We start from the raw sequence: 15,705 nt of genomic DNA on the forward strand, positions 1-15,705 counted from the left end.
TGAAAATTAAGGTCCTAATTAGTGGAATTTTTACCTAGTTCCTCTTTCTTTTTTGCTCTTACGCCTACATAATGGAAAACTAAAAATAATACATAGTGATTCCCATTTTACAGAAAGCAGGTGGAGATCCTGCTTCTGATCTTTGAAGTATAATTTATACTATTCTTCCTCTTGACTTTTTGACAAGCCTTTTCCCTAGTCCTTTTTATTATCTTGATTAATCCCTTATTATCTGAATAATCCCTTTTGAAATATTTCTTACAATATATTTAACCATTGATATTTTTTAAAAAAGTGATGTTAGTAAAATGGCCAATTAAATTGTACCAATATACTGGGTACTAACCTTGTGTTTGACACTAAAGTGAGAATCTGCTTGTAGTCTTGCTTGTGCTCTGAGAATTTTTACTATTTCTTATGTGCTCAATATTACTAAACAGTGATACAAAATTATAATCTTAATGAGATAGTTATATATGCTATCTAGAATGTCCAAAATTTAAAATATTGATACCTATGTATTGGCAAGAATATAGAACAATTGGAACTATCCATGTACTGCTAGCAAAGTGTAAATTGATATAATCATTTTTGAAAAATTGTTGCTATCTACTAAAGTTTTAAAATATGACTCCAGTTGATTTCAACAGAAATGCTTACACTCTTAACATTTAATGAAGTTTAGTTATCATAAATCGATCTTTTAAATTCTAACGTTTCCTGTTAAACTTGGTACCATTCAGATTAAAAATTAATGGGAAAACTAATTGGTAGGTAGTGAAGGCATTGTGAAGAAAAGACTTGTTCTATATTTAATAGTATTTCCATTTAGCATCTGCACTGAAAAATCACATTATAGTTATAAAATTAGTTTAAATCATTTTTATTTTGTTTTTGTTTTGATAGTAACAGTAAAAATCAGTGATTTTATATTTTATTGTACTATATTTTATCTTCTTCTCCATCATGTATATCACTGGCAGGTGTTTTAGTTCTCATTTTTTTCTCATTTTTACTTAGGTTATAACATTATGTGCAAACAGAGAGTGCACAAATCACAACTGTCAGCCAGTGAATTACCACAAAGGACTATATCTAGTAGTCCCAGATGAAGACAAAATGTCAACACTCCAGAAGGCTTTCTTGTATGTCCATCTAGACATTAGCCCACCTCCTTCCTAAATGAAGCCATTTTAAATTTTCACGTATTAATTCTATGTGTTTTTGAAACTTACATTATTTTTAATATACTCTTTGGCTTCTTTCAACATTGTAAAGATGATCCATTTTGTTTCTTTTAGCAGTTCTATTCATTCACTCATTGATGCAAGTTATTCCATTCAAATGATAATTTATTTGCTGCTTCTGTTGTTGGAAATATAAAGTGCTTTCAGTTTTGGCCTATTTTAATAATGATGCTGTGCAGATTCTTTTACATAGTTTTGTGGTTTTTTGGTGATCATTTGCCTGCATTTTGTTGCATTTTCAGTACAGTTGGTGGGGTCATGTTTTTAAAATTAAAGTATATAGTACCAGTTTCCCAACATGATTATTCTAATTTGTGCTTCAGTAGCAATATGGGAGTTCTAGTTGTTTTTTATTCTTGCTGATACATAGGTATCAATATTTTAAAATTTGGATATTCTGGCTAGTACATATTGCTATCTCACTTGGATTATAATTTTATATCACTGTTTACTGACCATCTTTTAATAGAATTATAGTATATTAGACTATACTTTTGAAGAAGTGTGCTATCTTAAGTCTCTAGTCCCTTTATTCTAATGGTTTGTCTGGGTTTTTTCCTTTCTTAGTTTATATACAAGTTCTTTGTGTAATTATATTTTGCAAATACTTTTTTTATCGTGTGACTTTTTTTTACTGTCTTTGTGGTATATCTTGTCAAAACAAATTTTTAATTTTAATATAATTTAATTTGTCAATATTTTAAAGTTAGTGCCATTTATGTCCTGTGTAAGAAATCTTTATTTACTTCAAGTTCTTGAAGTACTCTCCTGTATTACCTCTTAGAAACTTTAAAAAATCTTCTAATAGTGAGGGTTTAAGTAAAGTGAATGTCAAAACTCTTCCTCCCACTCATATGTATATTCATTTACTTAGCATCATTTATTGAAGACTTCCATTTTCCCATGGTCTGCAGTTCCATTTTAACATAAACCAAGTATATTTTTATGAACACACATAACCCTACATACATATACATACATATCTTATAAATTTTTATTGTATTGTATTGCAATATTAGTCCTTGCATCAATACTCCCTTATCTTAATTGCATAATTTTATGAACAGTTTTGATATTTGGTAGAGAATGTCTTCCTGCTTTAATTTTCTTCACATTTATTTTAGGTCTTCTTAGTTCTTCTATTTTGATAGGAATTCTAGAATCATTTTTATATAAAAATAATCCTGGAATTTTGAATGCAGTTGAAATCTGTCAATTGGTTGGGAACTAATAATATTTGTATAGCATTAGTCATTGTGATTTATGAACATTATTCATGATCCATTTGTTTAGACTTTCTTAAATTTCTCTCATTCAGTAGATTATTGTATAAATATCTTAACTGCATCTTTCATGAGCTTTATTCCTACATTTTTAGTGTTTTTCAGTGCAATTTTAAAAGATGCCTTCTTTTACTTTTGATTTGATTGTTCCTACTTTGTGTAAATATGATTTATTTATTTATTTTTGTGGTGCTAGGGATTGAACCCCCAGGGTCTTGTGCTTGCAAGGCGAGCACTCTACCAACTGAGCTGTCTCCCCAGCCCTGATTTATTTTTTAACATTGAATAAAACTATTTGTTTGATTCTAATGGTTTGACTCTGTAATACTTTAATTTTTCTACATATACAATCACATTAACTGCACATGTTGAGTTTTTCCTTATTTTCTGTTCTTATACTCTTTGCCCTGGCTAGAACTGCTATCCAGCATTTAATACAAATGATGATAAAGGCATCCTTATAATCCTTTTCAGTATTTCTCCCTTAAGGTGTAGGATGTTTGCTATAGCTTTTATTTATAAAAGCCTTTTATCACTTAAAGATATTCCCTTCTGTTCCCAGGTTTTGTTTTTTATCATGAATGGATGAAGAATTTTATCAAATACTTTTCTATATCTATTTAGATTATTATAACATTCTTGTGTTATGCTTCTAAGTAGCAAATTGCATTGAAGCCTGAATGTTCAACTTCGTACTTTGTACTTAGGAATAAACCAGTTTTGGTCATAGTGCATTATCTGTTTTATATTTTATTTTTTGGTATTGTCTTTAGAATTTTTATTATTTGTGTTCATAAGAGAGATTGGCCCATAGTTTCCTCATAAAAGCAGTTCATAAATTTTTTATCTTGTTCTCTGGAAGAGTTTATGTAAGTCTGGTGTTGTAGCTCCTTTGACTTTATATGTATGTTGTTTAAGAAGCCATCTAAGTTTAACATTTTTAGCCTTTAAAAAAATTGTATCTCCATTAAGTATGGTTAAAGCTATTTCTATACTTGTTTTATGTGTTTTATTTTTTCAGCATTTCAAAATATTTTGTTTTGATTTTTTTCTTGACTCATTGGTATTAATTTCTATGTGTGAAAAATGTAGTCAAAATTTGTTACTCATTTTGCTATAATTAGAAATATATTCTGTATTATTTTATTTCTTTTTTAGTGACAAGATATTTCTTGCCTACTTTAAAAAATGTGTTTGCAGTTGATAATTGCAGTGTATCAATTTCCTAATGACTGCTGGGGCAATGTTATCGCAAACTGGATCATTTATAAACAACAGAAATTTATTTTCCCACATTCTGGAAGCTGGAAATGATAAGGTGTTGGTGTGATCATGTTTCTTCTGAAACCTACAGGAAACAATCCTTCCTTGCCCTTTGCAGCTTGTAGTATTTGCCATCAATCCTTGAGTTCCCTTTGTTTATAGATGAGTCATTCCAGTCTCAGTCTCTGTCCTAACACAGCTCTTTCCCTTCTGTGTCTTTGGATCTGCACATGGTAGTCTCTTCTTTACTTTTATAAGGATATTCACATTAGATTAAGGGTCTACCCTACTTCAGTGTGACTTCATCTAAATTAATTACATCTATAGTGCACTTATTTCCAAAGAGAAGGGTTACATTCTGAGGTTCAGGTTCAAATTTCAACATAACTTTTTGGGAACACAATTTAGCCATAATCTCTACTTATATTGTTTGGGTCCAGTTAGTTAGTCCAAATTTCTTTTTCATGGTTTTATAAAAAAAAAATCTTTATCTTATTCTTTACTTAGAGAGGATTATAAAAATCATCCATTATAAATATAGACTTATTTTTCTCCTTTAGTTCTGTCAGTTTTTGCTTTATTTTGAGGTTATGCATTACATACATGGAAATTTAGAATTTTATTTTCTTTTTGATAAAGTGAACCCTTTATCATTATTTTGTGTCATTCTATCTCTGTAATGCATTTCTTCCTTAAAGGCTACTTTCTCTGATATTATAATAACTAATTCTATTTGTGAAAGTTTGTATACTATATATTGTCCATCTTTTTGGTGTTCCTGTTTCTTAGCCTTAAGATGAGACCGTATGATTAGAATTTTTTGTTATTGTTTGTTCAGAGTCTATCCTTGCAGTGTTTGGTCAACTTGCATTTAATGTATTTATCAGTAGGCTTAGAATTAAGTCTCTTATCTTGCCATTTGTTTGTATTTTTTCAGATTATCTCTTTGCCTTCTCTTCTTTAGTGTTACTAATTCTTCCCATACTGTTACCTTATAAACTACAACATACATTCTTTTTTAAAATTTCTTTTGTAGATGGATACAATACCTTTGTTTTATTTATTTATTTTTATGTGGTGCTGAGGATTGAACTCAGTGCCTTACATGGGCTAGGCAATCGCTCTACCGCCCAGCCACAACTCCAACCCCTCAACGTGCATTCTTAACTTATAGAAGAAGTTTTAGTGTTAGTCCTTTTCTCATAATCTGGACAATACATACGAGGAATTTTAGCTCCTTTCATTTCTTCTTCCAATTTAAATACTGTAATTGGTATTTCTACATACTTACGCCTTAAATATTTTAAAACCGCAATAACTAATTTATAATGGTTTTTAGACTTAACATACGTTTATATTTATTTGCACATTTACTATTTCCTTTGCCCTTCGTTTCCTCTTTGTCTCCAAGCTTTTACCTGAATTGTTTATTTCCCTTGCCTAAAGAACACTTCCTTATATTTCCTTTTATATGGACATGCTGATGATAAATTATCTTAGTTTTTGGTTGTCTGATTATATTTTTGATTGAAAGGATATTTTTGCTAAGTTAGCAATCTTTTTTTGTTCTTAATTTGTTTACTCTGTTTTCAAATATTGCTTTTGTCCCATTTTCTTTTTCCATTCTTTATGGTATTCCAGCTATGCATATGTTAGACTTTCTTACTTTGTCTCACATAATGGATTGTATTCATTCTATATTTTTTGTTCTTTTGTATATTTAGTCTGAGTGTCCTCTTACCTATAATTTGGCTCTCGAATTCTTTTTTTCATCTGTGTCTAACATGCTGATAAAAACATTTATTTGGATGCATTTCTCAGTTCTCTGATTTCATTTGACTCTTTATGATTTCCATTGTCTTCCAAAATTTTTAGTCTTTTATTTCCCCGAGTATATTTGGCACAGTTATTTTAATAATTAGTTTTAAAACTTTGTTATCTATATACCCAGGGGGTCTGTTGCTGATGAGTGCTCTTTTTGCTGCAGGTTGTTTTATTTCCTCATGTGCTTGATCATTCTTTTATTGAATGCCCACATACTGCATGTGAAAGAGTACAAAGATGATTTGAAGATCAACATGATACTACTTTTTTCTAGAGAATATGTATTTTGGCACCAGACTGGCAATCCTATATTCTAGGCAGGAACTAAGAAGATACAAAGTTGAATATAATATGTTAAAGTGGGATGATTTCTGATTTAGTTTTACTCTGGGTTTTAGTCATGCCTCATCTTAGCTCCTCAACTCTTTTTGTCATCCTAGCTTTAGAAATTTGTCTTTTGTCACCTTTTCTTGCTTTTGATCTCCCTCTTGGAACTTGGCCAACCCTTAAAGGGAAAACGTGCTGCACCTTTCTTGTCTAAGTCATGACCCTATAAATTGTCACAGGCCTGCTTTTGGACAGATGCTGTTTTTAATGCTTAAAAACAAAGTTGATTAATGTTATCTAGTTCATCATAGGAAAACAAGATTTTTTTTGTGTGCTGAGTTATAATCTTTAAATAGTCATTTAAAATCTACAGAGGTTTTTATAGAACACCAAACATTTTTCTCTTGTTTATATGTTTATGCACAGTATTTTTTAGCATAGAATTGGATATACATCCTTGACAAAAAGCTTTAAGGAATATAAAAAGAAATAACCACTAAAATAGATGGATGCCCACAGTGTACTATATATGGTTAAAGTAAAATTTGCTTAGATTCTTTGACTCTCATAAATTAGGTAATCTCATTTATTTAAAAAATCTTTTCTTTACCTGACTAGAGTAGTAGTTCTTGGAAAGCCCAACTAATAAGGACTTAATTGGTTTAGAAAGATAATTATTTTGATGTATTAGCTATAATTTTCATATAGATATCGAAATAGTGTTCTCTGTTCATCTTTACAAGCTTCAGAAGTGTAACTATTTGCCACTTGTTTCTTTTTCTCTAAATTTATTTTCTTATTTAATGATCAAAAGTTTTTAACTAAAGCTATCAAGGATTCCATGCACTTCTAAGATAGGGATAACATCACTCTAAAGACAATTCTTTTCTGTCTCCACTGCTTACAGACAGGGAACACAATCTCTTCAGCCTGGACCTGTGTAGAAGAATTTGGAGAAAATAAACAGGTAAGAGAAAGTCTCTTAGGAGTATTATGATATATCTAGTTTTCAGAAAACCAGTTTTAAGTTATCATTCTTTTGGCTATAAGAAGAAATATTCAGAGTTGTCTAATAAAAGCTTATGAGCTGTTCTGTTTTTACTAGCTGTGTTACTTTCAGGTTCATTAAGCAGAGTTTTAAAGAAGTTAAACTTATTTCCATATTATATGCCTTTTCAAAACTTCGAACATGCTTGTGTATACTGAACCACTGAGATTGTATAAACATTATTATAAATTAGAAATAGTTGGAGTGAACCTGTTATGTTTAGATTATCTAGTATTTCTCAAAATTATCAGAAAATGGGAGTCTAATTTTTTTCAATCTTACTTCTCAAACCAAAATCTTATTGGAACAATTTATAATAAAATCAGTATTAGAATTCACCAAGCTACTGGGAAAGATAAACTGCAGTAGGAAGTTAAAAGTAGTTTATGATTTGAGTGAAGATTATTACTATTGAGACTTCTTTATATATGTAGAGGCAAGGAAAGTGTTATCCTGGTAAGCAGTGCATGTGCTGGTTCTGTGTGCTTGAGTAAGTTAATTCTCCCTTTTGTACTTCAATTTCCTCATTATCAAAGGGGATGAGAAGAGTATTTATAAATCTATATAAGGATTCAGTTACACTGATCTTATATGGTTATTTTGGCACTTACAAGTGCTCAATGACTATTATATATAATAGTTATTATAATTAATTTAGAGAAATATATTACAAAGAGAAATATATCATTTTATTTGAGACTTGTAACTTTATTTTTATTAATCTTACATTTTAGCCCAAAATTTATGTAATGCTGGTCTCAAACTACTTTCTTTGCAACTTTTTTTTTAGTTTAAATTTTTATTGATGAGGACTGATTTTGCTGACAGAACTGAAACTTGAAAAGAGTTGTATTTTCTAAGGCTTTTTATCTTCTCTTCACTTGTGCCCAAATAGTTTATTTAGTGAGCCACAATTTGTTCTGAGTTTTAAAACCTAGATTGCTATAGCTCAAGTCGTAATATTTCCTCTCCTAAGCTACTCTACCTTTTCATAGGTTTAGTGACTACCATTAAAAAGAGTTTAACTTAATTACCTCTTAGTACAAAGGTAGCACACTTTAAACTCTAGACATAGTTTGTTTAGTGTTTTTAGTTCTTTGAAAGGAAAACAATTTCAATAGAAATAGTCATTAATTGATATTTGGTTTTCTGATTTTTGTTGTTGTTTAGGTGTTAAGTCTTGGCCTCTAGAGTCATTTGAGTTTGTAATTGCTGTTTTACCATATTTGAAGAATTTTTCAGTTTTGTTTTTAATGTTTTCTCATTATACATTAACCCCCATTAGAGTTCTTCCCAAACTGATTTTCTAAGTTGTTTAGTGAAATAACTGTCTCTAAGAAAAAAAGCTGTACTATATACTCCCCTTGGGAAATTATTGTGTGTATTAGCATATTAAATAATTAAGGTAGAAACCTTTTCTTTTTTCAATCTTCTTTTCTCTTAGACTTTTCCCAAGATTATTTTGCTGAGGGATTTTTCTAGGGATGCTTGTTCGTGAATTGTATGGGATGTAATTTGGAAATAGCGAAACTAACCCAAAACACTTTGGGTTTTGTTTCTTTGTATGTTTCTAACTTTATTAAGGTTTAATTAAAGTACAATAAAATGTATCTAAAGTATACACTTTGGTTCATTTTGATTTATGTATATATCTGTGAAACAATACTCTAATCAATAAAATAAACATTTCCATCTTCCTTAAAAGATACCACATGCCCCTTTGTATTCTATTCTTCCTTCTACCTTCTTTCCTTGGCAACCACTTAGTTTGCCTTTTCTAGAATTTCACACCCTTGCTTTTGAATATTTAAATTTTAATCCTTAGATAATTTAGAATGAAATAACTAATTTCTTCAATATAAAGGTATAATATCTGAAAAATATATGTGTTTATGCTAATTGTTACACACTGGCAAAATTTTCACAGGAAAATTTTAAAGCTATAATAATTACTTTTGAATTATAAAGGAAAATGTATTTTAAATTGAAAAAACATTTTGGTTTACAAACAAAAGCCAATGTTTTTTTCCCCTAGAACAATCTGAAAAGTAATAGAGAACTAAGGAGATCTTTATAAGGAAGCAGTTATGTGTACAGTTAGCTTTATTTCTTATTAAGCCTTTTATTACTAAGATTAAAATATTCAGTCACCTCTAAATCATCTTAAACAGAAATTCATAAACTACTCTGTGAGTCTAGTCTTAGAAAAATACATTGGTCCCTTCAAGTCTACTACTTGCCTTTTGCTTTTAGTAACCTGAAAGGGAACCACTAAGTAGAGAGTAAAAAAAAGTTGATTGTACTAGAGAAAATGAGATTTAAAAAATGCCATTTTGGTATATATTTCCCAGCCAAAAGTATACTTTACTTAAAATTTTCTAATTAATGATTTCCAAAATTTCACAAGTCATAAGATGCTTAAAACCCAACAGTTTTGAGAATCTTTTTTCTGTGCTTTGCAGTTAGCTCTTGGGTATCTATACCAGAATGGAAAGTAAAAAATATAAAAATACATATTATTTATATTCCAATATAGGAGGTTTTTTACTTCTGTATTTAAACCCATACATATTTTATGCTCTGTGAAAGAACAGCATAGTAAAAAATATTTTTTTAACAGATAGAATTTAGTATTTAACTAAAAGAAAGTTATTCAGTTATGATTATTGAGTGTTAGAAATTGAAATTATAAAATGGCGAAATGAGGAAATTAAAAACATTTCAATACAGAGTCACAGAAATCTAAAAGAAATGCTTAAAATATGTATTAAAGGCCTGAGAAATGTATTTCATAGAGCAAAAGTACATAGTTGAGTTTTTGGAAACTACAGGATTTAAAAATTTGGTCTTTAATATACACACATAATTATTACAGTCATCATACATACTGGTAACAGTGCAAATGTTATAGCCATGTTGGAAAAATTTGGTAGTTCTTAAAAAATGTTGAGACATATTTACCAATGCAACTCAGTAGTTCTATGCCTATGTATTTACTCAAGAGAATTGAAAACATATGTCCACAGGGAAATTTATATATACTACTCGTTAACAGCATTATTTATAATAGGTCAGAGGTAGAAACAACCTAAATAATCTACCAAACAATGAAAGGATAAATAAAATGTGGTTTATCCATACAATGGAATGTTATTCGGCAATAAAAGGGAATGGAATACTGATAACATCCTACAATATGGATGAACCTTGAAAACATTATGCTAAGAAGCCAGTTCCAAAGACTATGACAATTGTATGATTCCACATAAATTTATATGAAAAGTCCAGAGTAGGCAACTTTATATTAACAAATTAGGGCTTGCTTGGACAGGGGAAAGAGGGAATGGGTTCTGAGTTTCTGTTTAGAATGATGAAAATGTTCTGGAATTAAAATGGTGTTAGTACAACTTAGTGAATATACTAATAGACACTGAATTGTATACTGATAGTGCATCCAAAAGAGGGTGGATGTGGTGGTAGTACTCAGGTAGCTAAACGAGAAGAAAGAAACCAATTATGAGAAATATACTTTCTAATAGAAAATTAGTCTGAAGTGTAATCATAAATAAAAGACAAAGGTACCCAACATTAATATGAATGGATACTTTGAATTCATGTTAAAAAGTTTTTATTAAGGGTTCCCCCCATTTTTAATACGGAAAGGCAGCTCCAGAAATAGTGGTCTGGTTCAAATGTGCAGGGTAGAATTGCATATAAAATGAGAAACATGGAATAAATCAGTATGTCTGTTGCTTATATTTTCACTTAGAAACATATTGGTGATACTTGCTACCAGATGGGCTTCATGCTGGACAGAGAAATATAGTGGACCAAATTATAGTAACCACATAAACAGTTACGTGTTATATGTATTGCCAGTCTCTACACTTGCTCCTGGTCAGATGTGGCTGCTTTCCTGTTTATTCCAGATACATCAACTGAAGCTCTGAATCCAGGGTTCTTATGAGCCATTACTGCTGGATTTGAATTGGATCTTAAGGTTAAGCCTATATGTTGATGTTATTTTCCCACATATTTTTATTGGTGCAGTATAATTTTATATAAAGGTGGGATTCATTATTACATATTTGGGATAGGCTATAACAATAATTTGGTCAGTATCATTGTTCTGTACTTCCCCTTTCCCTCTTCCCCCTTCGTTCCCTTTTTTCTTCTCTACTGATCTGCCCTAGATTATCATGAGATCTACCCCCCGCCCCACATCTTTCTTTAATGTACTTCTCTCTAAGCTTCCACATTTGGTAAAAAAAAAAACATGACATTTGACTTTTTGAGTTTGGCTTGTTTAGTCTTTATATAGATCAGAATTGTTCTTTGAAAGTATTTGTATTCATTCAGAATATAAATATGAAATTATTGAAAATTTGATAAAAATGTCACCTCTAGTAATTATGTTAGAGCAGTTGCTCTCACATCTTTTCTTTAAATGAAATATTACAACAGTGAAGGAAATGCAGAGTGCTTCATGGATTGAAATGGAGGTGTAGGAATAGGTAGGCAGATACAAGTAAAATCCAATTAGAGTAGCACTAGCTGCTTTACTTCTGTCCTCCTGCCTATAATAACTGAAATATTTTCTTTTGGAAACCCTGTTTAAGAATATTGCCCAAGTGTAAAAGCTTGATCAAATGGAAATAATACTTTCCTAGGAATCGGGAGGCCTGATCTTAATCTTATTCTTTCTCCATTCAGCTGTAGGAATATAAATCAATCACTTAATTGACCCATCTTTTGTCTCTTGTCATTCATATGGAAGAGGTCATTTGAATTAGAGACTCAACCTATCTCAACCTATTTCTGGTCTGTGATTTAGAATCAAAGAATTCGATTAGTATCATCAATAAAGACAATGCCAATAAAATTGAACAAAATGCTTGAGCAGATACTTTACCAAAGATGTCCAAATGCTCAATAGCCACATTATTAGTCATAAGGGAAATCAAATTAGAACTATAATGAGATACAATTTCACATGCACTAGAATGATTATGATTAAAAATGCTGGCAATGCCAAATGTTAGGATGTGGAGTAATTAACTAGAGGTCTTACATTTTGCTAGCGTATATATAAAATGGTCATAGTGGAGAACTCTTATGTGACCCAGATGACCCATTCCCAGTTATTTACCCAAAACATATATCTACAAGAGATTTGTATAAGAAGGTTCATAGCATCTTTCTTCATAATAATCAAAACTTAAAAGCAACTCAAGTATTCTGTCACAGGTGAATAAATTATATATTCATACAGTGGAATAACAACAAAAGGAAGCAAACTACTGAAATATGTGACATGAATGAAAGTTGAAAAGTATATTGAAGGAAGCTAGAATAAAAAATTTATCAAGTCCCAAACCAGTAAAGCTAATCTACCATGATAGATATCAGAAAGTGGTTATTTTGAACAGAAGGGCTAATGACTGAAAAGGGGCACAGGAAACTTATTATGTTTTATAACTTGTTTTGTATCTGGATTACATGATTTATACAATGATCAAAACTCGTTGAAATGAGCAAATAGGGTGTGTGCATCTTACTGTGTACCAATTGTACCTCAGTTTGAAGCATTAAGACAGTTGAATAATGTGAAGTGTGAGCTTAAATTCTGAAGTTGGCTCTGTGTCATTCCTTAAGAAGGGGAAAAGGGAATACAGATCCCAGTCTGAGGCAGAAACAGTGGGATTGAAGAGCTAAGGATGTTAATTGGGAAGAAAAATCAGGGGTAGGCAAGTAAGTATATGCTAGGAATTTTAACTCACTTTGATTTTTCCATAAGCATTAATGAGAATTTCTGCTTTCTGTTTTCTGTAATATAAAATTAAATGTTAGATCTCAATAAAACATGATTCTACTTCTAGGTTTAGTCCACTAGTTAAATATTTTCAGTTTATATTTCATTCATTATTTTATTTGGTATATATTTTATTTTCCAATCACCCAGATGTTTTTCTGAGTATATGTAGATTCCTAGTGTTTTAGGAATAAAATTTATTTTTAATGTGCTTATAAAATCTTATGAACATATGCAACTTTTTGTTTCTTAATTTTTATAGTATTTGGGGGAAAATTTTTTTTTCCTTGATTTATCCTATATGAATTTATACATGAGACTCAACATATAATTTCATATTTAATTTAGTTTCCCTAAAAATATGGGAGTACATCAGTTGATTAGTGTTCAAGTTGGAGGTTTAAAGGTTCACAGTAGCAGACTGATTGTCAAATGCAGATATGCTAAGCAATATGCTAGTAGCCAACTGTTTAGCTTCTTTTTGAAGTCTTCTCCTGAAAACATCTTCTGTATCCATATTTCATTAATAGGATGTAATATCTACCTCTTGAATGGATGTAAACTCAAAAGTGATTTCTCTTTGAAAATTACATTTCCTATCTGCAGAAGTCCAGAAGTTTTCTCTTTTAAATCATGTTGTAGATGACCTCATTGGTAAAATTTAACAGCTAGGTGCATCAGAGTATGTGGCTAGTAAGGAATTGACTGATTTAGAACTTTTAAAAAATGCACTTTTAGGAACATTGTTTCAGTTTCTACTCAATACTTTTAACACTCCTGCATAGTGAATTCTTTAAAATAAAGAAGAAAACATTCTTTGATATCTGGAGTCATCCTACTTCAGAGGGTAATAAAACAAAGTAATTCCTTATCCAGTTTCAAAATATTGAAAATATTTTGAACTGCATATGTTATATGTATTCATGTTTTTCTTAAACTGCTGCTGTATTGATTTTATGGTATCATTCATAAAAATTTAAAAGATTATGGAATTATTTTGAGTTTGACAATACTAGAAGTTAAACCTATATTTAACTGATTTTTATTTTTTCCATTTTTTTCTTAACTAGGTCCTTTCTGATGTTGCTTGAGCTTATTCTGCAGTTGATCTCATTCCTGTTGGCTAAACATTAAGTCCCATGACAACATTAAGTTAATGCTCTTGTGTTATAGGCCTCATTTATAGTAACACGATAGTATAATAGAACAGAAAAACTTTACATTTTAGATGACTTAATTCCTTTTCTTCTATTTCTAGAAACATGATAGCTTTTATAGTCATTGTCACACTTTGGCTTATCTACAGTAAAGAACATAGTTGAGTTTTTGGAAACTACAGGATTTGAAAATTTGGTCTTTAATATACACACATATAATTATTACAATTAATGAAGCAGGAAATTATTGGTACATAAGATGGATATTTATTGTGGAACAATAATATTTCAAATATTGTTTTTTAATAATTTGGGTTAATTTTTGGATATTTTTCTATACTATAAGTTGATAATGGTTTCTTGAAGTTTATTTTATCAACATGATTCATTTTACTGTTTTGTGGTAACAGTAGGACCCTAATGTTAACTTGGTATGTTGAGTTTATAAATTGTTTATATTAGCATTTAAATAATGAAATATTGGACAGTTAGTTTCTACCAAATATTTCTGAAATCTAGAGGTAAATGTTTCTACTGGTTTGATGCCTAATACACTTTCAAAAAAAGCAACTATGAATTTGCTATTTTTTATCTTTTCTTCATGAACTGCCCCTTAGTGTCAGAACTGGAGAAGAGAAATCAGAGATTCTCTTTTCCTATGTTAAAAAATTATATAAATAAAGACCAGGAGTACATTCTAGTAAGATCTCTGATGCACTGTCAGTGAAGGCAACATTAATACTGACTTGATGAAACTAAGGACTTGCAGTGAATATGGAAATAATTTTTACCACCAGTACAGTGTCATCAGGAGTTTGAAATGTTAGAACATTATGTTAAAATGTGATTATAATTTTAATGCTTTATCTCTTTGAATTAAATTTGTGTCCATAAAGATGTGCAGCATAATTGTTCATGTATTTATTTACAGACTACAATTTCCGTCGCAGCTCAATAAATAGTCTTTCCCCTGTTAGTGCTACCCTCTCTTCTGGGACTCCCAGCGTGCTTCCTTATACTTCAAGGCCTTATTCTTATCCAAGTTATCCCTTGTCACCAACAATATCTCTTGCTAATGGCAGCCATGTTGGACAACGACTATATATCTCCAATCAGGCCTCATTCTTCTGAAGAAAATCTGTAAACATTAGTATGAAAATTTCTTTGTGAAAAGCATGCAAATTAAAATATTGTTTTATTTTAGAATCGGGTTTGCACATTTGGCTTCAAAAATGATATATTTATGCCAACATAATAAACATCTGCTATAATTCAGAGAATAACATTTGAGTTGCAAAATTTATAAAAATGGAAAGTTTAAAAAGTTATTCAGTAGCTTAGCAAGCTACTATTCTTTTTAAACTTTTGAGATTTTCTTATAATTCCTGGCAATAGATCCCAGTAATTTGTTATTTTTTTGTATAACTTTGCAGTATAGCATTTCACAAATATTAACCATTTGAAGACAATGGTTATACTAGATTGATGACCAAGGATCGCTATCTGTATTGGAAATTGGAACACTTATATAACCAGAAGCATCTAGCTATTATGTAGAAAGAAATGATGAGGCAAAAAGATTAATATGCAAATTTTATGCAGTACTAAAGCAAAAGCAATCTTAACATTGTGGTCCTTGAAATAACTAAATATTTTAGTTAATAATTATTTGTTATAAATTACAATTTTGCTGTTAATATATTTAAGGTTTTTATAGTTATGCTTCATTTGTGTTTTTGATATT

At 30.1% G+C, this 15,705-nt stretch overlaps 1 protein-coding gene across 1 annotated transcript in view; it reads left to right on the plus strand.

Annotated features, from left to right (window-relative positions):
- RBM46 (RNA binding motif protein 46) overlaps positions 1-15,166 on the plus strand; it is a 41,308-nt gene extending 26,142 nt beyond the window's left edge. Inside the window, exon 6 of the mRNA XM_079152929.1 lies at positions 14,893-15,166. Within this exon, the coding sequence (XP_079009055.1) occupies positions 14,893-15,092 (200 nt within the window). The 3' untranslated portion in view covers positions 15,093-15,166. The remainder of the gene's footprint in view (positions 1-14,892) is intronic.
- Positions 15,167-15,705: the final 539 nt, after the last annotated feature.

The sequence above is a fragment of the Sciurus vulgaris genome, assembly GCF_902686455.1.
Source record: "Sciurus vulgaris genome assembly, chromosome: 9".
NCBI lineage: Eukaryota > Metazoa > Chordata > Mammalia > Rodentia > Sciuridae > Sciurus > Sciurus vulgaris.